Below are 20,752 nucleotides of genomic sequence, written 5' to 3' on the forward strand. Positions count from 1 at the left end.
GGCTTTAATTTGATTCTCTGGTCCTCGGGTACAAAATGCTGAAGGGTGAGGTAGTCGTCTAGACAATTTTTAAGGTTCAGCTGCATCATTCAAAATGCCGGGACTTGATGCTTCTATTCGTTCTATGCATCTGGGTCATCGTTCTCATGGTGTTGAAAGACAATGAAACAAACATTGACCTTGTTATTGAAGCTTTACGCTAAAGCATCCCTCCAACAAAGTTGCAAACAACCCTCTTCGTGGAAAAAGAAATCCTTCTCCTCCCAAGAGATGTAGGAGTGTCTTGAAAGAAAGTCAGCACAAAGTAATTGACGGAAGATCTCAAAGTCAAGTTTTCTCGATTAAGAGGCATGCATCATGAAAATAAATCTGAATTTGTACATCTTTTATTGACCTTTGGTTATGTTTTGTAACTATTTTATTTCAATTCTCATAAAGCAAGATAGAGAATAGAAATGCAGATTTTTCAAAAATAACAATTTTTCCTCTGGATTTGTTTACTTTATCAAACAAAAGCATGCCAGCATAACCAGAGTTTCAGCACGCTACTCAAGCTCGGGTTGATCCACAGCCACCCCTACTCTGCATGTACAATTTACAACGTAGCTGATTGACACAAGGTATAATTGTAAGAATCGAAAGCATTAATCAACTAACCAGTTTGGGTTCGGAAGGAACAAAATTGAATGACAAAATGATGGCACCAGCAAAACAAGTATATCTAGAATACTCTCATTTATTTGCCTCAATAAATTCTCTGTATTCTTTCTTCATTTTGACACCCGATACAATCCTGCATAACCATCATATAGAATTCATAGTGAAGAGTCAGCAACTTCCATAATCTAAAGATTTCATGTATTCAGTATGAAAAAACAAGAGTTGATGGGTTTCCCTCACACTATTTCCATGCTCCAGAAGTTTGTAAATGGAATACAAACTACAATGAGAAACTAATACAGTATGAATGAACCAAACTGTAACCAACCTGAGCATCTCCTTATTCTTGAAAAACTGCACACATGGTGTACCCATAATTCCAGCAGCTTCAGCTATTTCTGGATCTTCCTCAATATCAATCTCAACAAAATGCACATTCTGATCAAATTCATCAATGACCTGCAACCACAGGAAGTTATGAGATTAATGCAAAATATAACCACAATGAAATGAATAAATATCACAGATCATCCATGAAACAATAATCTGCTTATTTTTTTCCCTTTATGGTTGCATTACCATGGTACCATTTTTTACATTCGAGCCAATTTGAGGTGGCCATGACATAAGTTTTTTGGGTTGCATCATTTTTTGTATACTTTCGATTATAACTTTAGCTATGACATACTACACCCATACAGTCATCTTCAAGACACCCAACTGACAGATTTCAAAAGCATATCTCTAGTAGACAGCAAAAAGTACTACCGTTTATTGGGATATCACCTACAATTGTCACTTCATCAGAAATTTCCAAGCAAAAAAGCTCCCACCAGAACGAAATTTACAAACTGGAACTGTTATATCCAACTTAAGAATGTAAATCCATACTGAAACTAAAGGACATTGGGCACCAAACAAAATAAGTAGAAAAGTACCTTGCTGAGAATTGGCTTCAAAGTCCTACAGGGACCACAAGTTGGTGAAGTATATAATACACAGAGAAGCCTTGGACTTTCATGGTACAACTTTCTTAAAGCATACTGAGGAGGAAAATGAAAAACTGAGTAAGCAGAAGCTTCCAAGGTTATTTTTAAAAACTTTTTAAGTGAAAAAAAATTTGAGTCAATAAGATATGAATTCAAAATGAATTTATTGTGAAGACTAGAATCCTTTTGAAGTAACACACACCTGTCCCTTATGCTTTGTGATGGTGATGTCAAATCCTTCTTGGACATCTCTGTCAGTGAGTTCCTTCTTGACGTCTTCTGTTTGAGGCTGTCAAATACCAAAACATGAAGAGGATCAACTTTGTTGGGGACCAAGTAAAACCCAAAACAAATGGCATATTTTTCCAATGTCAGTTTCTAAAAACAGAGAAACCCAACTTGAACCATCAGTTTTTGACTAGTACCTGAGGAACAGAGTTAACCAAGGACAATTACTAAAAGAACTGTTAAATTTATTAGTAGTATCAAATTACCTGGTGAAATTCAACAAGGAGATTATTGCTCGCAAGGTATCTCTCAGCTGATAAAGCAGCTATACATCCAGATCCAGCAGCAGTTATGGCTTGTCTCCACTCATGGTCCTATAAAATGAACAAGGAATCATGTCACAAGCAAGTACGCAATAGATAAGCATAAGATAGATGTTAGTTTCAATACTGGAAATGTATTATATATAATCTAGAAAAACAACCATAAAATATTACCTGCACATCTCCAGCTGCAAATACACCTTCAACAGAAGTTTTTGCAGTACCTTCCTGGACTAGCACATACCCTGAGCTGTCAAGTTCAACTTGGCCTTCCAACAACTGACTGTTTGGTGAATGTCCTATACCATAAAATAAGCCTTTTGCCTCAAGCACAGATTCCTCCCCTGTGCTAACTTTTCTGATTAAAATGCCAGACATCTGGCCTTTAGTATTGCTAATGACATCCACAGCCTCTGTGTTGAAGTGTACAGTCACATTTGGATTGTTGAACACTCTGAAACATTCGCGATAATCAACCTGTTAAACAAACATCCAGGGAGTTGAAAACTCAACGTACAAAATGCTCATTAGTATATAATTCACCACCATCAATGTAGCAAAATAGGAAAAGAATATAAAAAAGAAACTATGATGAAAAAGAAACCCTTTGGCCCAGATAAGATACTAATGCAATCATGAAAAATGGAACTAAAAAACATAATTCCTTTTGAGAAAATTATGGGAAAGGCATCAATAAAGATATGAGAAGATTATATGGGAAATACATGTCATGCACAATAAAAACGTGCAACTAACAGAACCCTCGACTGCCAACAGATGTCTCAGTGTACTAAATGGATTGCTAGTTGAGAACTACGTATGGAAACAACCAATAAGACAAGAACTGACACAAATACAGTAAAAAAGGTTGCCGATACAACTAAACATTTTTTCATCAAAACTCACCTATCTTGCATTGCTCTGGATGCCCTCAATTGGTCCCTTCGTACAAGTAAATGAACATGGCGTGCATATTTAGTTAAGTACAAGGCTTCCTCTGTGGCCGTATCACCACCTCCAACCACTGCAAGTACTTGGCCCTTAAACAATGGTGACGCACCATCACAAATTGCACAAGCACTGATTCCCCTACTCCAAAATTCATCTTCACGGGGTAACTTGAGCCTTTTTGCAGTGGCTCCAGTTGCAAAAATGAGACTGTGACACTTCACCTGAAATGTGAAAATATAATTCTAAAACAGGATAATTGATGGCAACAGTTTTTCATAAATCAAAAGATGAGGACTATTTTGTTGGCAACACTTTTTCATAAATCAAAAGATGAGGACTATTCCCTATGCCTCTAATAAGATAGTTACTATATGCATCCCAGTATACCTACATGTCACATTATTAGCACAATTGCTGCCCAACGCAAATTTTACACATTATGTACATATAAACAAACATATATACATTGTTCATGTAAAATTTAAGCTTCATACTTTAAATGAAAATAAAAAATGCAACAATTCCATGAAATATAGCAACAGCAAGTAGCCAGAAAATAGAAGTCATGGGTAAAAGTTTGCATTGTATAATACGAATAGATCATATAAGATAAGAGTATGTAGTTGACAGGAAAAGCAGCCCCATTCCAAAAGCAGAATTTCAAAATAGACTACCATATTCATTGGTCATGGTGAATCAGTACAGACCAATGAAAAAGTTCATGTAAGGCCAAACTTCTTGCTGATATCAAAGTCTAGGAGTAAATGTTTAAGTGATGAAATATTTTAGAAACTAAAACTTATGCAATCACTTCAACACATCATGGAAAAGCATTCCATGCAATCTCTACATCACCTTACGTTCACTGCTTTGCACGCTAAAAGGCATTGTTTTAACATCAATAAATTCTACATCTTCTTGGAACAGTTCCGCTCCCCAACGCTCAGCTTGCTTCCGCATCCTAGTCAACAAAATGTCATATATTTATGAAACAGTTTTGGCTGACAAATGGAGCTGCCAACAATTTAACACACCAGAAAAGGACAGTTAAAAACGATGTTTTTCTTTCTCTTCTCTTCTTGCTAATTCTCAGTACCTCTCCATCAAATCTGGACCAGTAATTCCATCAGGAAATCCTGGAAAGTTCTCCACTTCGGTAGTTGTCATTAACTGTCCCCCAGGAACACCACCAACTTGAAACCCCTCGAACACTACAGGCTTCAAATTTGCACGAGCTGCATATATTGCTGCTGTATATCCTGCAGGACCTGAGCCTATAATCACCACATTCTCAACACCTTTAGCTGCAAGAAAGAAGGCAAAACATTACTCAGAGTTCCAATTTTCAGAGTCATTATTACATAAAATAAGAAGAGCAGACCCTTGAGCTGAGAAGACAATTTTATTCCTATGTGTGTGTTAACACGTATGTTCACATGAAAACTTGAATTAAACCACTGCATGCCCCTCCCAAAGCAAGAAACTTTACCAAATTTGAAACTCATTAAAGCTAAGAGCAGCGAGTGCAAAAACTTGAAACCCCTTAAATTCTTAATTGCAATACTCCCAAAAGAAATATCGTACTTGCAAACATCTTAGTACCATCATTTTGCCTCACCTAACTCGTAACAATTCCAAAAAGCTACGTGGATTTATTTAGTAGATATTCATTTCCTGATCGATAATGAACTAAGAACATTTATAACAGATTTTAAAGCTTTATATTGAATTTCCTTAATAACATAAACATTAATTACTTTCTTTTAACAGTTGATTCAGGAAAGCAGCAACAAGCTAAGCAAATCCATAGACCTACTTCGACAAATCTAACAACCTATCTTGTATAACAGATTATACTTCATGAATATTTCACATTTCCGGAAAATACGTCAACATCCTTTTCATTCTCCCCGCAAAAGACCAAATCATCTCAATTAAGATCGGTTAACTTATCCTCCATCTATACAAAGCTTCCTGCTATATAGACAATCTTTGTTTTTTTCAAACGAAACACGTGTCTTGACACAGTGATAAATACACAGATGCAAACATATTCATACACACAAAATACATACATTATACATATAACAACATGCATGTCCACACATACGAATGCATATGTAGAAAACATGTCAATGTATGTACTTATATATATGTGCATGCGTGTATAAATGTATTATATATGGGTTTTTTATTCAAACGTACTGGTTTCCTCACCCTTCTGTACCTTCTCTACCAACAATAATTACTCTAAACTGAGGCCATTTGTAAAATACTATACAGAAATAATACACAGAATACCATACATTAACTTTGAGGAACTCACATTAACAAAATACTATACAGGAATGGCCAGAGAAAAACCGGGAAGCAAGATTACCCCTCACTGAACTAAGTAATCCTGCTACCTATACAAACTTTTCAGTTTTTCTAATGGAATTACTACTTCCACTTGCAATGACACGATTCTCCACCTAATTTCACCAACATTCACTTCAAAACTCCTGGTAAATGTTATTTTAAACCTTTGTCTGCTTATAACAAAAATTTAGTCGGCGGACACTCCACAACAGTTCCAATTTGTCAAATAGAGAGACTGCAATTGAAGTACTAGCAACTAGCGCATAAGATATTGCAGGTGGACATAGAGAGGACCTGACGAAGATGGAGCATCGACTGAGGAGGCTCTGACTTGGAGAACAGGCGGAGAAATTCGAGCCGGTGAATGGAAGCGGATGGGGCGTGGGAGAGTGGAGATAGCGCTGAGGAAGAAGACAGAGGGAGGAGGGAGGTGAGGAGAGAGAGCTGACATGGCGACTCGGTGAGTCGAAACGGGCCCGATTCCTATCTGGGAAGTCGCAGCCATTTGTTTCAGACCATACATTGTAATAAGCGCAAAACAAGCAGAGAATGCAGTTAAGGCGTTTTTGTTGTTGGGTTTTTCAATGAGGTACACGCGCTTCAGGTTTATCTTTTAGTCTATTGAGTGTTTGTAGCAACTCACTTTCTTCTAATTTGATTATAATCTTTTATAATTATATAAAATAATATAATACTATTTTACAAAATTTATAAAAATTAAAAAAAAAATCTAATAAAAATGTAAAAGAATTATTATACATTTTCTTATAAAAAATATGCAGGATAAATAAAATATAAAAAACAAATAGATAATTAAGAACTTATATAATATAATTTCAACAAATATAATTAACTAAAAATTTAAATAAATAATTATTATATATTTATAGTTAAAGTCAAAATTAAATTGTATATAAGATAATCAACTAAAAATATGAACAAATGAACATTATACATAATTTTTTATATTTAAAAAATTTAAATAAATAACTATTATATATACTATCACTCTAATTATATTTTATCCATTATGTATATACTATCACTTTTATCCTATTTTATCTATTTCATATTCTTTCTGTTCAAAAATAATTTAAAATAAAAAAAAAATTATTTAGAAATAATAAGATGCCACGTTAAAAATTCTGGTATTCTTTATATATATATATATAAAGTTTTTGTATCATGTTACGGTTATAATTTTAAAAATTAGTAATACAATATATAAGTAGCAATCAATATCAAATTAAATTTTATTTTTATATTTAAAAACTTTAAATAAATTATCGTCATATATAATATTATGTTATTTTATATTTAAAAATTGTGCATTGTATGATTTATACTTAATTAAAAATATATTTTTATTTTTATTTTAAAATTTAAATAGATAATTATTATGTAAATTAAATTTTACTTTTACATTTAAAATTTAAATAAATAATTATTATGTATATTATCATATTAATTTATTATTATAGTTTAAAATTTGAGTAGATAATCTTTAAAATTTTATCTCAATATAATATATATTTATAATTATTACATTCATTTTACTTTTATATTTTAAAATTTAATTGAGTAATATTTAAAATTTTATTTTTATATTTTTTTATAATTATAATTGATTTTTGACATTTTTATTTTTATCTTTTACTTCAAAAAAGTTAAAAAAATATACCATAAGATACTTTTTGGTACTATTTATATATGTATTGATAATTATAATTGATATTAACATATTATTTTAATTTTTAATAAAAAAATTATATGACATTTTTCGGTATTACTTATATATATTATATAGTTATATATTCATATTCATATTATTATTAATCATTATGTTGTTACAATTGTCAGATTGGGTATTGGGTTGCACTTGGACTAGATTAGATACTGAAGCTTTTTCTGCCCATATTGATTGAGTTAATTTGTTCTATTTTGAGAAAATCTTTGAACCTTCTAGACACCAAATGATGTAAGACTATAATGGGTTGAAATTTATTTATAAATTTATATTTAATATGATTAGAAAATAAAGTGTTAAAATTAATATTATGATGAAAAGTCATCTTAATATATATAGAGTTTCATTTCAATTGTATATTATTAAAATTGATCAGAAATTATTCATCAATTGTCGTGAGCCTCCATGTAAGCTTCCATATCACCATAAATTCCCATGTGGTCTTGCATGTGACTTTGAGTTGCATCTTGATCGTGAGATCTCGTATAACTTAGCGTAAATTACCCTCTCTTTACTCACATCACAAGTACATATTATTTGTTTATCTATTTATTCATCATTGTACAAGAAAATTCATGTATATATTTTCTGGTAAAAAACCTAATATACTCATATCGATTTCATTATAGCTAAATTGATATACTAAATCTTCATCACTTGGCTCTCATGTAATAACTTAAATAGAAAGTCACTGCTAGGTAAATACTTATTGTGTATATTAATTCAAAACACAACAAACATAGAATAAGAAGATTTTAATATTACTTTTATGATGATATATGATTCCTAAAATTTAATTTCTAAGAAAAGATTATTAAATCTGTAACAGCCCCGGAAATTTAAAATGGAATTTATATTAAAAATATCAAATGCGGAAGCGAAGTCAAAAATTCGATTAACATCCCTTACACTAAAACCAAAAACGTGCTCACAATATAAAAGATCAAACTACCTAAAGGAGAAACTTGAAAGTAAAAGTTACAAATATGGCTATGGAGTCTTTAGGCGTCCCCTTCGTCGTCCTCCTGCGGAACTGGCTCGGGAACAAGGTCTTCCTGATCTGAAATGATTAAATAAGGAATGAGCTACACTAGCCCAGTAAAGACATCACGATATCTCACCGTCACGGAGGTAAAGGTGGGTAGAAAACACAAAAAAACTAATGGAGCATAATTTCCAACAAAACCTTTTATCAATAATAAAACCTTTACCATTCACTTACCCGGTGAAATTCATAAGACAATATACGAAAACAATAACATCATTATCATCATGAAATCATATATAAACTGTATAACGTAATACTTATCAAGCCTTTCGAAATTCAATCGTTGACAATATATTTTCCTCATTTACCAGCCCACTAGTATCCATGGGGATCCATAGGGGTCCCGCTACCCGTTAACCCTTAACACTTGAAATCAGATTCGAGGGCCGTCCCCATACCCCGTCCGGTATGGGCGCCAAAACACATAAGATCTCCATACCCCGTCCGGTATGGGAGACCACAATCCCGGTAGGGTTCCCTACGGACCCGGTCCGTCCACCATCTCCCAGGATATCTAGTTAAGCTGACCACATTATATAATTACCCACTTACATAATCTTTCATTCTCTTTTTCCTCAGTCAGCATCATCAATCACATACAAACAAGCAAAACGGTAATTTATGCCAAACAGACAGCATACAGCATTAATATCCCAGTCATTCAATCCATAATTAATAAAACAGTAAAATATGCACACGAAACTATAAAATGAAAACATCAAATCTCATACTGCATTTAAAACTGTAAACAGGCCAAATAACAGTTAACCGACAAACACACTAGACTCGGGCTCCATTAGCGACCTTAAGCAATTTCACACATTCGTTAATTCATGAAATACCGTTTTATCATTTATTGAACTTTAAAACCGTGATAGGAAATAGGGTGAGGGGTCCTTACTCGTTTCGGGGTCCGAACATGGCTTCACAGTGCGCTTGCAGGTTGCTCCTAATTTTCCCTGAATTTTTTCCCGGGGAACTGAAACGCACTACTGGTACCTGCACGTGTTCTAAAAAATCTCAAATTAGGCCCAGGGCCCCTTTCGGCCAATATCGCAACTCCGGCACGGCGGCTCCGCCGTGCTCCGGCCAAATTCGGCCACACTCGCATTGGTTCCTGCGATAAAACAACCCTACGGCCCTCGGGGGGCCAAAAATTTACGGAAAACCGAAGCTTACCGGCGGCGGTGCTCTCGGGTGCGGCGACTCTCCGATGAAGTTCGTGTTTTGGTGATTCGGCTCCGACCAACCTGTAGAGAAAAGAATGGTGATCACGGTGATATAAAAATTGCATTAAACGGAGGCCGGGAAGGGCCTCATCGGAGGCAAAAACCGAGGAGGGACGCGACGGCGCCGCTGGCTTTTGGCCTTGTTTTCCGGCCGTTTGGCTGGGATTTTGGCTCCGATTTGGTCACTGGGGAAATCAGCGTGGAAAAACGAGTCGGGGGTATGAAATTTACCTCGATCGGCGGTCAGAAATCTCCCCGGTGCGGCGGCGGGTGGCGGCGGCCGGCTCTGGTTCGTCTTCTCCGGCGAGGGCAGGCGGTTAGGGTTTTGTGGTCTGCTGTGGGGGTTCTATTTATACCCTTTTGCCTTTTGATCTTAGCCGTCCATTTTGATTTAATCTGGGCCGTCCGTGCGCGCGATTGATCTGGGCTGTCCGATCGCGCGCACGCGGATCACCAACGTGGCCCGTTCCCGGTCGACGTGGTTTTGTCACGTGGCAGGTCCTGGTTGGCCAGGACTGCTGACTGGGTCTGCTGACGTGGCTGCTGACGTGGCGCGCACGTTTTTTTTTTTTTTTTTTTTTCTCTTCTTCTTCAATTTCCCGGGCGCTACAACTCTCCCCCTTAAAGAAATTTGGTCCCCAAATTTGCCTCGTTGCTCTTGATCGAACAGATGGGGATATTGGGCCCTAAATTCTGATTCCAGTTCCCAAGTAGCCTCCTTGGGCGTGTGGTTCTGCCACACGACTTTTACAAATGATATTTTCCAGTTGCGAAGTATTCTGCTCTCTCGGTCCATGATACCGACCGGTACTTCTTCATAAGACAAGTCCTCTCGGAGTGGAAGCGGTTCATGAGCCAAGACATGAGAAGGGTCCGGATTGTACTTACGTAGCATAGATACGTGAAACACATTATGAACCCGGGAGAGCTCAGGAGGCAGTGCAAGTCTGTAGGCAGTGGTACCAATCTTGTCTAAGATTTCAAAGGGTCCAATATATCTGGGGTTTAATTTTCCCCTCTTACCGAACCTACTAATTCCCTTGAAGGGGGTGACTTTAAGAAACACCCGGTCGCCTTTCTCAAAGGCCAGGTTTCTCTTCCGGGTATCAGCATAGCTCTTCTGCCTACTCTGAGCTGTCTGGATGTTCTTCTTGATCTTAACTATCTTGGATGTGGTTTCTTCTACCAAATCCGGGCCAAACAATCTTCTATCGCCCACTTCCTCCCAACAGATCGGTGACCTGCACGGACGCCCGTATAGCGCCTCGTATGGGGCCATGCCGATGCTTGCTTGGTAACTGTTGTTGTAAGCAAACTCTATCAGGGGTAGGTGGTCGTCCCAATGGCTCCCGGAGTCAAGGACACAAGCTCGGAGCATATCCTCCAGCGTACGAATTGTCCTCTCTGATTGTCCATCGGTTTGGGGGTGGAAAGCAGTACTAAGAGACAGCTTTGTTCCCATAGCTTGCTGGAAACTATTCCAAAACCGAGAAGTGAATCTGGGATCCCTGTCGGATACTACTGTTACTGGAACTCCATGCAGTCTGACTACCTCCCGGATATACATTCTTGTCAACTTGTCCAAAGGATCAGTCATTCTGATGGCTAAGAAATGGGAAGACTTAGTGAGTCGGTCAACAATTACCCATATAGCATCATGTCCCGATCGTGCCTTGGGTAGTCCCGATACGAAGTCCATGGTGATGTGTTCCCACTTCCACTCTGGAATCGGTAAAGGCTGACGTAACCCGCCCGGGCGTTGATGTTCTGCTTTGACCTGCTGACATACCAAGCACTTAGATACAAAGTCGGCCATATCTCTCTTCATCCCATTCCACCATAACTGAGGTCGCATAGTTTGGTACATTTTCGTACTTCCTGGATGCATGGCGAACCCTGAACTATGGGACTCTATCATGATGTCTCTTTTTAACTCACTATCGTCTGGGACACATACTCTGTCCTTGAAACGAATCAATCCGTCGGCAGAGATCTGAAATTCTGAGCTCACTCCCTGTTCTGCATCCTTCTTGCGGGTTACTAGGGCGGGGTCAACTGACTGGGCTTCCTTTATTCTTTGGATTAACTCGGGTTGGACTGCTAGGTGGCCCAAACATGTGACTCTCTTCAGATCTCGCAGGCGAACCTGCTGTGTAGCCCCAATGGATCTACACTCTGAAACCATCAGATGGGCTAGGGTGCCTGCACTTTTCCTGCTGAGGGCATCGGCCACTACGTTGCCCTTACCTAGATGGTATAGGATGTCACAATCATAGTCCTTGAGGAGTTCCATCCACCTTTTCTGACGCATGTTGAGATCCTTCTGAGTGAAGATGTGCTTCAAACTCTTATGATCGGTGTAGATCTGAAAGGTCTCTCCATACAAATAATGGCGCCAGGTTTTCAAGGCATGTATGATTGCGGCAAGCTCCAAGTCATGGGTAGGATAGTTCTTCTCATGATTCTTTAGCTGTCTAGACCCATATGCTATAACCTTTCCATGCTGCATTAGGACACAACCCAGGCCCAGATAGGAGACATCACTATAAACTGTGTACCCTCCTGATCCACTCGGTAGAGCCAGCACTGGTGCAGTAGTCAGTCGCTTCTTCAACTCTGAAAAACTCCTTTCGCAGTTCTCATTCCATTCAAACTTTGCATTCTTCTTTGTGAGTCGGGTTAGAGGAGCTGCTAGACTAGAGAACCCTTCGACAAACCGACGGTAATAACCTGCCATCCCTAGGAAACTGCGAATTTCCTTAACTGTTGTCAGCCTTTCCCAACCAAGTACCGCTTCAACCTTTTCGGGGTTCACCAACACCCCTTCCTTCGATATAACATGTCCTAGGAAGGCGGTTTGCTCGAGCAAAAATCTACACTTACTCAACTTCGCATACAACTTCTTTTCCCTGAGTACCTGTAGGACTTGGGCAAGATGATGAGCATGTTCTTCCCTACTTTTTGAGTAGACTAAGATATCATCGATGAACATGATGACAAATTGGTCCAAGAATTCTCTGAAGATCCTGTTCATTAGATCCATAAAGATGGCCGGGGCGTTGGTTAGCCCAAACGGCATAACCAGGAACTCATAGTGTCCGTACCTGGTTCAAAATGCCGTCTTGGGGATGTCTTCTGCTCTCACTTTTACCTGATGGTAACCTGATCGTAGATCTATTTTAGAAAAGACCTGTGCACCCTGCAACTGATCGAAAAGGTCATCAATCCGGGGAAGAGGGTACTTGTTCTTAATTGTTACCTTGTTTATCCTTCTGTAATCAATGCACAGTCTCAACGTTCCATCTCCCTTCTTTGCAAAAGTAACCCCGGCACCCCATGGGGAAACACTATGTCTAATGAAATCACTGTCTTGTAGCTCAGTGATCTGTTTCTTTAGTTCTTCCATCTCGATGCGGCTCATTCGGTAAGGAGCTACCGAGATGGGCTGGGTTCCTAGCTGTAAGTCTATGGTGAACTCGACCTCTCTGTCCGCTGGTAGATCGGGCAGTTCATCCGAAAATACGTCTGGAAAGTCTCGGACTACTGGAATCTCTTGGATACAAACTTCTTTCTTGGGTTTACCTAGTTAGAGAAAATACAAGATTAAGGCATTGGGAATTAAGAAAAATTTGCCATTAGGGGAAATCAGTACTGAATAATTTTATTAACTCTTAAATGGCTCCTCGTTGGGAGGATTAAATACAATCTTTTTGTTAAAGCAGTCTATGGTGGCGTAATACGCTGCTAGCCAGTATTGGGCCTCTTCAAAAGAGGATCCCCCAGCAAAAGTAGAAGGGTTCAGTTTTCTGTACCTCTCTATGAAGCCGGGGTCGATCAAGGAAGGAGCGGGGTCCCGAGGTAGAGGGACTGGGGTCGGCTGAGGGTGAACTGGGGGACCCTGTGGTGGCACCTGCTGATGTGGTGGGGGTACTGGAATGTGCTGTGGCGGCGCCTGCTGGTACCGTGGCTGTGGTACCGGGTCGTACCGCGGCTGTGGCGCCGGATGGTACTGTGGAGGAACAGGCTCCTGCCGGGGTGGCTCAGGATCAGCCTGCTGTAGCGGGGGCTCAACCTGCGCTAGTGGAGGAGGTCCGGGTAACTCCTTTCTCTCCTCTTGCCTTTGCTGGGCAGCTACGAGAGCCTCCACCATCTCAAATAGTCTGTCTAAATCCTCCCGAAGCGAATTATCTTGGGCCGCTCGGTTTAGTGGGGGCCTTCCTCTCCTCATTCCCGTGTACTCGTTTTCACAAGGAATGATTGAGTAACGATATATCGGTGAGTATTTCTCTAAGGCACTATTGTGTAAGGGATGGGTCCAAGGAAATGCGGCTCTAATACCAACTGTAACAGCCCCGGAAATTTAAAATGGAATTTATATTAAAAATATCAAATGCGGAAGCGAAGTCAAAAATTCAATTAACATCCCTTACACTAAAACCAAAAACGTGCTCACAATATAAAAGATCAAACTACCTAAAGGAGAAACTTGAAAGTAAAAGTTACAAATATGGCTATGGAGTCTTTAGGCGTCCCCTTCGTCGTCCTCTTGCGGAACTGGCTCGGGAACAAGGTCTTCCTGATCTGAAATGATTAAATAAGGAATGAGCTACACTAGCCCAACAAAGACATCACGATATCTCACTGTCACAGAGGTAAAGGTGGGTAGAAAACACAAAAAAACCAATGGAGCATAATTTCCAACAAAACCTTTTATCAATAATAAAACCTTTACCATTCACTTACCCGGTGAAATTCATAAGACAATATACGAAAACAATAACATCATTATCATCATGAAATCATATATAAACTGTATAACGTAATACTTATCAAGCCTTTCGAAATTCAATCGTTGACAATATATTTTCCTCATTTACCAGCCCACTAGTATCCATGGGGATCCATAGGGGTCCCGCTACCCGTTAACCCTTAACACTTGAAATCAGATTCGAGGGCCGTCCCCATACCCCGTCTGGTATGGGCGCCAAAACACATAAGATCTCCATACCCCGTCCGGTATGGGAGACCACAATCCCGGTAGGGTTCCCTACGGACCCGGTCCATCCACCATCTCCCAAGATATCTAGTTAGGCTGACCACATTATATAATTACCCACTTACATAATCTTTCATTCTCTTTTTCCTCAGTCAGCATCATCAATCACATACAAACAAGCAAAACGATAATTTATGCCAAACAGACAGCATACAGCATCAATATCCCAGTCATTCAATCCATAATCAATAAAACAATAAAATATGCACACGAAACTATAAAATGAAAACATCAAATCTCATACTGCATTTAAAACTGTAAACAGGCCAAATAACAGCTAACCGACAAACACACTAGACTCGGGCTCCATTAGCGACCTTAAGCAATTTCACACATTCGTCGATTCATGAAATACCGTTTTATCATTTATTGAACTTTAAAACCGTGATAGGAAATAGGGTGAGGGGTCCTTACTCGTTTCGGGGTCCGAACACGGCTTCACAGTGCGCTTGCAGGCTGTTCTTAATTTTCCCTGAATTTTTTTCCGGGGAACTGAAACGCACTACTAGTATCTGCACGTGTTTCAAAAAATCCCAAATTAGGCCCAAGGCCCCTTTCGGCCAATATCGCAACTCCGGCACGGCGGCTCCGCCGTGCTCCGGCGACGGCGCCGTCGCTTGCGGCGGCGGTTCGCCTCGGGTTGGCCGCTTTCGGCCGTTTCCGACTACACTCGCATTGGTTCCTGCGATAAAACAACCCTACGGCCCTCAGGGGGCCGAAAATTTACGAAAAACCGAAGCTTACTGGCGGTAGTGCTCTCGGGTGCGGCGGCTCTCCGGTGAAGTTCGTGTTTTGGTGATTCGGCTCTGACCAACCTGTAGAGAAAAGAATGGTGATCACGGTGATATAAAAATTGCATTAAACGGAGGCCGGGAAGGGCCTCATCGGAGGCAAAAATCGAGGAGGGGCGCGGCGGCGACGCTGGCTTTCGGCCGTGTTTTTCGGCCGTTTGGCCGGGATTTTGGCTCCGATTTGGCCACTGGGGAAATCAGCGTGGAAAAACAAGTCGGGGGTATGAAATTTACCTCGATCGGCGGTCGGAAATCTCCCCGGTGCGGCGGCGGGTGGCGGCGGCCGGCTCTGGTTCGTCTTCTCCGGCGAGGGCAGGCGGCTAGGGTTTTGTGGTCTGGTGTGGGGGTTATATTTATACCCTTTTGCCTTTTGATCTTAGCCGTCCATTTTGATTTAATCTGGGCCGTCCGTTTTTGATTAAATCTGGGCCGTCCGTGCGATTAAATCTGGGCCGTCTGATCGCGCGCACACGGATCGCCAACGTGGCCCGTCCCCGATCGACGTGGTTTTGCCACGTGGCAGGTCCTGGTTGGCCAAGACTGCTGACTGGGTCTGCTGACGTGGCTGCTGACGTGGCGCGCACATTTTTTTTTTTTTTTTTCTCTTCTTCTTCAATTTCCCGGGCGCTACAAAATCAAACTCAACGTTTATCCGATATATTAATTCAAAACACAAGCAAATTTAGAATAACAAGATTTTATCATTACGTTTATTACTTTTTGATGGTATATGATTTGAAAAATCTAACCTTACATAAATGATAGTTAGATGAGACTCAACAATTATAAACACAATAACAAAAATATGTTGCAAAACCCGATGATTTTTCAATGCATTGCCTGTATGATAGCTTGAAAATACCTCTGAGTTAATTTCTTATATTTGATATATTTAATTTAGTTTTACATGTATTTAAAAATATATAATTAAGCTAAGAGCATAGTGTAGAGTCAGACGAAAAAAGGATGGATAAACACTATAAAATGTGGGAATATTTTAAATAAAATGGTATAATAAAAAATGATAACTATTAAACAAAATGACATAACGAAAAATGACAACTTTTATATGAAGTGACATGTGAAAAGATCTTTTAGATAAAATGACATGTGAAAAGTGGTAACTTTTTAGATGAAGTGACATGTTAAAAAGCCCTTTAGGTAAAACGACATGTGAAGAGTGGTAATCTTTTAAGTGAAGTGATATGATGAAATGCGATAACTTTTAGATGAAATAGGAAGACGAAAGGGTGGTAACTTTTTTCTTGTGGCTCCCCACTCTTATAAATAGGGGATAAGAGAAAGGAGGAAGAGACATTCTGAATGAGAGAAAAATAGTAAAAAACATAGAGGTGAAGGAAGAAGAGGGAGTACGAAGTGTGTGATATTTGAGAGTATTTTGAGGTTTTAGATAAAAATCTTGGAAAAACTCTGTTAAATTTGTGAGAGTAAAGAAAGAGGAAGATAAGAAGAATAAGGGTTACAATAAAAAAGAAGCTATAAACTGTTAGAAAGGTAAACTTTTTCTTAAGTTTTGAAGTTCGGTTTCTCTTTAATTTTTTTGATTAATTTTTGAATATTGTGTTGAATATTTTTAAGTCAAGAAAATGACCAAAAATAATCTCAAAACTCTGTCGAATTTTTTAGAGAAAAAGTCATAAATAAAGTCGGAACTCTGCCGGAATTAAGATTACGACTATTAAGGACCTAAGGTAAGTGAATATTATGAATTCATAGCCTATGAAGTTATTTTCAGTATAAAAATGTACACATGTTTAATTTGTCTTCCGTATTTATTAAATAACTATTTGTTAAAGTTTTACTTCATTATAAATGTTATTTCACTTTGTAGTTTCGAAATGTGATTTTGATATGTGTGAATCACTCATTATGGAAAGAAGTTATCCGAAAGCACCTGCATTATGCTAGGCTTCAATTTGGTCGTACATAACCATTCCGTGTTCGGGTATATAAGAAAACAGTCTAATCTGTGTGCCCTAACCGCTCCCTGTTCCGGGGGTAGTAGTGTTTCAAGGTACTCATATATGTTGTTCCGTGTTCGGATACATGAAAAATCAGTGATAAGTATCTGTGCCTATGCATAATGTATAGTAATTGATTGATCTTCCATAATAGTGATGAAGTATATAACATGCATCTATTTTATGATTTGTGCTTTCGTTTTCTATGATATATATTCTGTTGTGTGCAAAAAAACTATATATTACATGTACTATTTTATAATTTCATAATATTGTCTGTTGGGATATTTTATCTCATCCCTCCTATCACCCTCCAAATACAGAAGATACTGCTACAAAGTGAGCAGTGATACGGAGAAAATCTCTGAAGCCTAGACTCTGATATTAAGGTTACTGTTTCGTATTTTTGTTTAGTAATGTAAGTAAGAAAATTTAAAGTCTCGTACATATGTTTATGTTTTATATTTAAAAGATGTAACACTTTTGCGACTCTTTTATTATTAATAAAGTTAAGTTATTTTACTTAACTCGAGTTTATATGATTTAAAAAAATATGCTCCGGTTATTACCCTATAAGATGGAATGTGGTTTGTGACAAGTGGTATCAGAGCATGATTCTAGGACATCTCTTGAATACGAGGCTTAGGATTACATAAGACTTAGATAAAGTTGTAAAATATAGGACAATGTCTCTAAATTTGAATTTCATGAATGTAGAAAATGGCAAGGATACCGAGAGAGCAGGCACATCGAATTTTGGAAGATCGGATCGACGAGAGTCTAGATAGACTCATGCATATAGTCGACGACTTGGCCACGGTGGTAACTCAACATGTAGTCCATAGCCAAAGTGCTATAAACGGTAATAATACTAGTACTAGTAACACCTAGCCGATGGAGGGAAATAATGGAAAACTCATTGAAAGATTTAAGAGAATGAACCCACCATCATTTGTTGGAGCAACTGATCCAATATTAGTCGAATAGTGGATCATGGAGTTAGAGAAGATATTTGATGTTCTCAGCACCACTTCAGAATAAAAGGTACAATTAGCCACATTTATGTTCAGTTGCAGAACACTGGTGGCGCTTGAAGAAGGGATCGTTGAGGAAACTGATCATTTGGGAAATATTTGTAGCGACATTCTACGAGAAGTATTTCCCTAACTTTGTTCAGGAACAAAAACAAATGGAGTTCCTAGAATTAAAGCAAAGGAATATAAGTGTGGCAGAATATGCAAAAAAATTTATAGAGCTAGCTTGGTTCGTGCCCAACTTAGTAGCAGATGGAAGCCTAAGAGCCAGAAAGTTTCAGAGAGGCATGCGTAAAGAGATCTGGGATAAAATTCCTGTTCTGAAAATTAATGACTATCAAGAAGTACTGGAACGAGCCCAGATTGCAGAAAAGGCTACAAGTCCAGTCCTACAACAGATCTAGCAAGTTCAACCATTCATACCAAATAATAAGAGGAAGGTCAATGAGTCACAACAACCTGATAAAAGGTATAAAATGGATCTCTTAGTCCCAACACAAAGGCCATAACAGATATGTCCTCATATTAGAAAGAACCATGGTAGTAGACCCTACTACAAGTTGACAAATAGATGCTTCAGATATGGTAGTACTCAACATCGGATCAAAGAGTGTCCTATAAATAAAGAGCATATCAGACCAACAACTCAAGGAAGAGTATATGCCATTATAGAGCGAGATGTTCAATCCTCTTAGGATGTAATCCAAGGTATGCTCAATACCTCTAGTACCTTGGCTAAAGTTCTAATAGACCCAAGATCTACACACTCTTTTGCATCACATGAGTTTGCTCAGCATCTGAACATTGAACAATCACTTTTAGGATATGTATTAGTAGTCTCTACCCTAGCCAATAAGGACTTTACCACTAGTATAGTTTGCCGAACATGTATTGTAGAGATTGCTAACAAAGAGTTACCAGCAGATCTTATACTCCTAGACATGCATGATTTTGATGTCATATTAGGAATGGATTGGTTGGCAGGATACCATGTTAATATAGATTGTCATGGAAAGATGGTTACTTTTAATACTCCCAATGACAAGGTCTTTAAATTCAAAGGGATTAGGGAGCCCCAATATCCATGTCTCGTATCTTGCATTCAAGCTCAACGATTACTTTAAAAGGGATATGCAGGGTATTTAGCTTACGTAGTAGAGAATAAAAATAGAGAAGTCAATCTATAACAGATACTAGTGTTGAAGGAATTTTATGATGTTTTCCTAGAAGATCTTCCAGGTTTACCTGCAGACTAAGAGATCGAGTTCTTTATTGGCTTAATTCATAGTACGAGTCCCATCTCTAAGACTCCGTATCGAATGGAAAAAGCTGAATTAGAGGAACTCAAGAAATAATTGCAGGAATTATTGGATAAAGGTTTCATCAGACCAAGTGTATCACTGTGGGGAGCTCTAGTATTATTTGTGAAGAAGAAGGATGATACCATGTGACTCTGTATCGACTATAGGCAACTAAACTAAGAAATAATAAGTATCTGTTGCCTCGTATCGATGATTTATTCGACCAACTTTAATGAACCCAAGTATTTTCAAATATTGATCTACGTTTTGGATATCATCAACTAAAAATTAAGAAAGAGGATATTCCCAAGACTTCTTTTGGAACCAGGTATGGCCATTACGAATTCTTAGTAATGCCTTTTGGTCTAACAAATGCTCCTACAGTTTTTATGGATATGATGAACAAAGTCTTCCAATTCTTTGATAAGTTTGTCATCTTCTTCATTAATGATATACTGATTTATTCACAGAGCGAGACTGAACATGCGGAGCATTTGGCAACAGTGCTTGGGATATTTAGGTAACAAAAGTTGCATGCCAAGTTTAAGAAGTGTGAGTTTTGGTTAAATGAGGTTGCCTTCCTTGAACATATAGTTTTAAAGGATGGGATATTAGTAGATCCAGTTAAAGTAGAAGCAATAGTAAACTAAAAAAATGCCTACAATGGTAACTGAAGTATGAAGTTTTCTTGGTCTAGTTGGATACTACAAGAAGTTTATTGAAATTTTTTCAAAGATTGCTACTCCACTAACTCATCTCACTAGAAAGGATATAAAGTTTGAGTGGAATGATAACTGTGAACAAAGTTTTCAAGAACTAAAGAAATAGTTGACAACAGCTCTAATATTGACTATTCTTAATGGTACTGGTGGATTCTCTATCTACAGTGATGCTTGAAAATAAGGGTTAGGATGCGTGCTAATGCAACACGAAAAAGTGATAGCTTATGGTTCCAGACAATTAAAGAATCATCAGTAGAACTATCCTATCCATGACTTAGAACTAGTCGCCATAATTTTTATCTTAAAGATCTGGTGCCATTATCTATATGG

General features: G+C 38.3%; 2 protein-coding genes across 4 annotated transcripts; one reads left to right on the top strand and one right to left on the bottom strand.

Annotated features, from left to right (window-relative positions):
* Window positions 1-364: 364 nt before the first annotated feature.
* On the bottom strand, window positions 365-6,093 carry NTRC (NADPH-dependent thioredoxin reductase C). Of its 3 annotated transcripts, none has more exons than XR_002539721.2 (11): window positions 5,807-6,093; window positions 4,248-4,455; window positions 4,007-4,112; window positions 3,107-3,372; window positions 2,375-2,654; window positions 2,144-2,251; window positions 1,852-1,938; window positions 1,599-1,703; window positions 989-1,119; window positions 658-793; window positions 365-577 (listed from the first exon to the last, which is right to left on the bottom strand). XR_002539721.2 is itself a non-coding variant. In XM_022042330.2 (10 exons), the coding sequence occupies exons 1-10, from the start codon at window positions 6,033-6,035 to the stop codon at window positions 733-735; spliced, it is 1,581 nt and encodes a 526-aa protein (XP_021898022.1). In that variant the 5' UTR covers window positions 6,036-6,093; the 3' UTR covers window positions 365-732. The 3 variants fall into 3 exon arrangements, 1 of the variants encoding a protein (XP_021898022.1); XR_002539716.2 differs by having other exon boundaries at window positions 365-582; window positions 5,807-6,092; XM_022042330.2 differs by having other exon boundaries at window positions 365-793.
* Window positions 6,094-18,085: 11,992 nt separating this feature from the next.
* LOC148252755 (uncharacterized) lies at window positions 18,086-18,803 on the top strand. The gene is made up of 2 exons (XM_088210360.1): window positions 18,086-18,227; window positions 18,436-18,803. Exons 1-2 carry the CDS (start codon window positions 18,086-18,088, stop codon window positions 18,801-18,803), a joined length of 510 nt encoding a protein of 169 aa, XP_088066486.1.
* The last annotated feature ends 1,949 nt before the right edge of the window (window positions 18,804-20,752 follow it).

The sequence above is a fragment of the Carica papaya genome, chromosome 8 (genome assembly GCF_054855325.1).
Source record: "Carica papaya isolate Zhongbai chromosome 8, ASM5485532v1, whole genome shotgun sequence".
Taxonomy (NCBI): domain Eukaryota; kingdom Viridiplantae; phylum Streptophyta; class Magnoliopsida; order Brassicales; family Caricaceae; genus Carica; species Carica papaya.

What these genes read in the sequence shown, in the direction of transcription:
- NTRC (XM_022042330.2), bottom strand. Translation starts at nt 6,035, where the DNA reads ATGTATGGTCTGAAACAAATGGCTGCGACTTCCCAGATAGGAATCGGG. An exon ending in CGATGCTCCATCTTCGTCAG is followed by an intron (nt 4,456 to 5,806) that starts GTCCTCTCTATG and finishes TCTTTCTTGCAG; the next exon opens with CTAAAGGTGTTGAGAATGTG. An exon ending in TCCTTGTTGAATTTCACCAG is followed by an intron (nt 1,939 to 2,143) that starts GTAATTTGATAC and finishes GGTATTTGACAG; the next exon opens with CCTCAAACAGAAGACGTCAA.
- LOC148252755 (XM_088210360.1), top strand. Translation starts at nt 18,086, where the DNA reads ATGGCAAGGATACCGAGAGAGCAGGCACATCGAATTTTGGAAGATCGG. An exon ending in TAGCCAAAGTGCTATAAACG is followed by an intron (nt 18,228 to 18,435) that starts GTAATAATACTA and finishes ATTTATGTTCAG; the next exon opens with TTGCAGAACACTGGTGGCGC.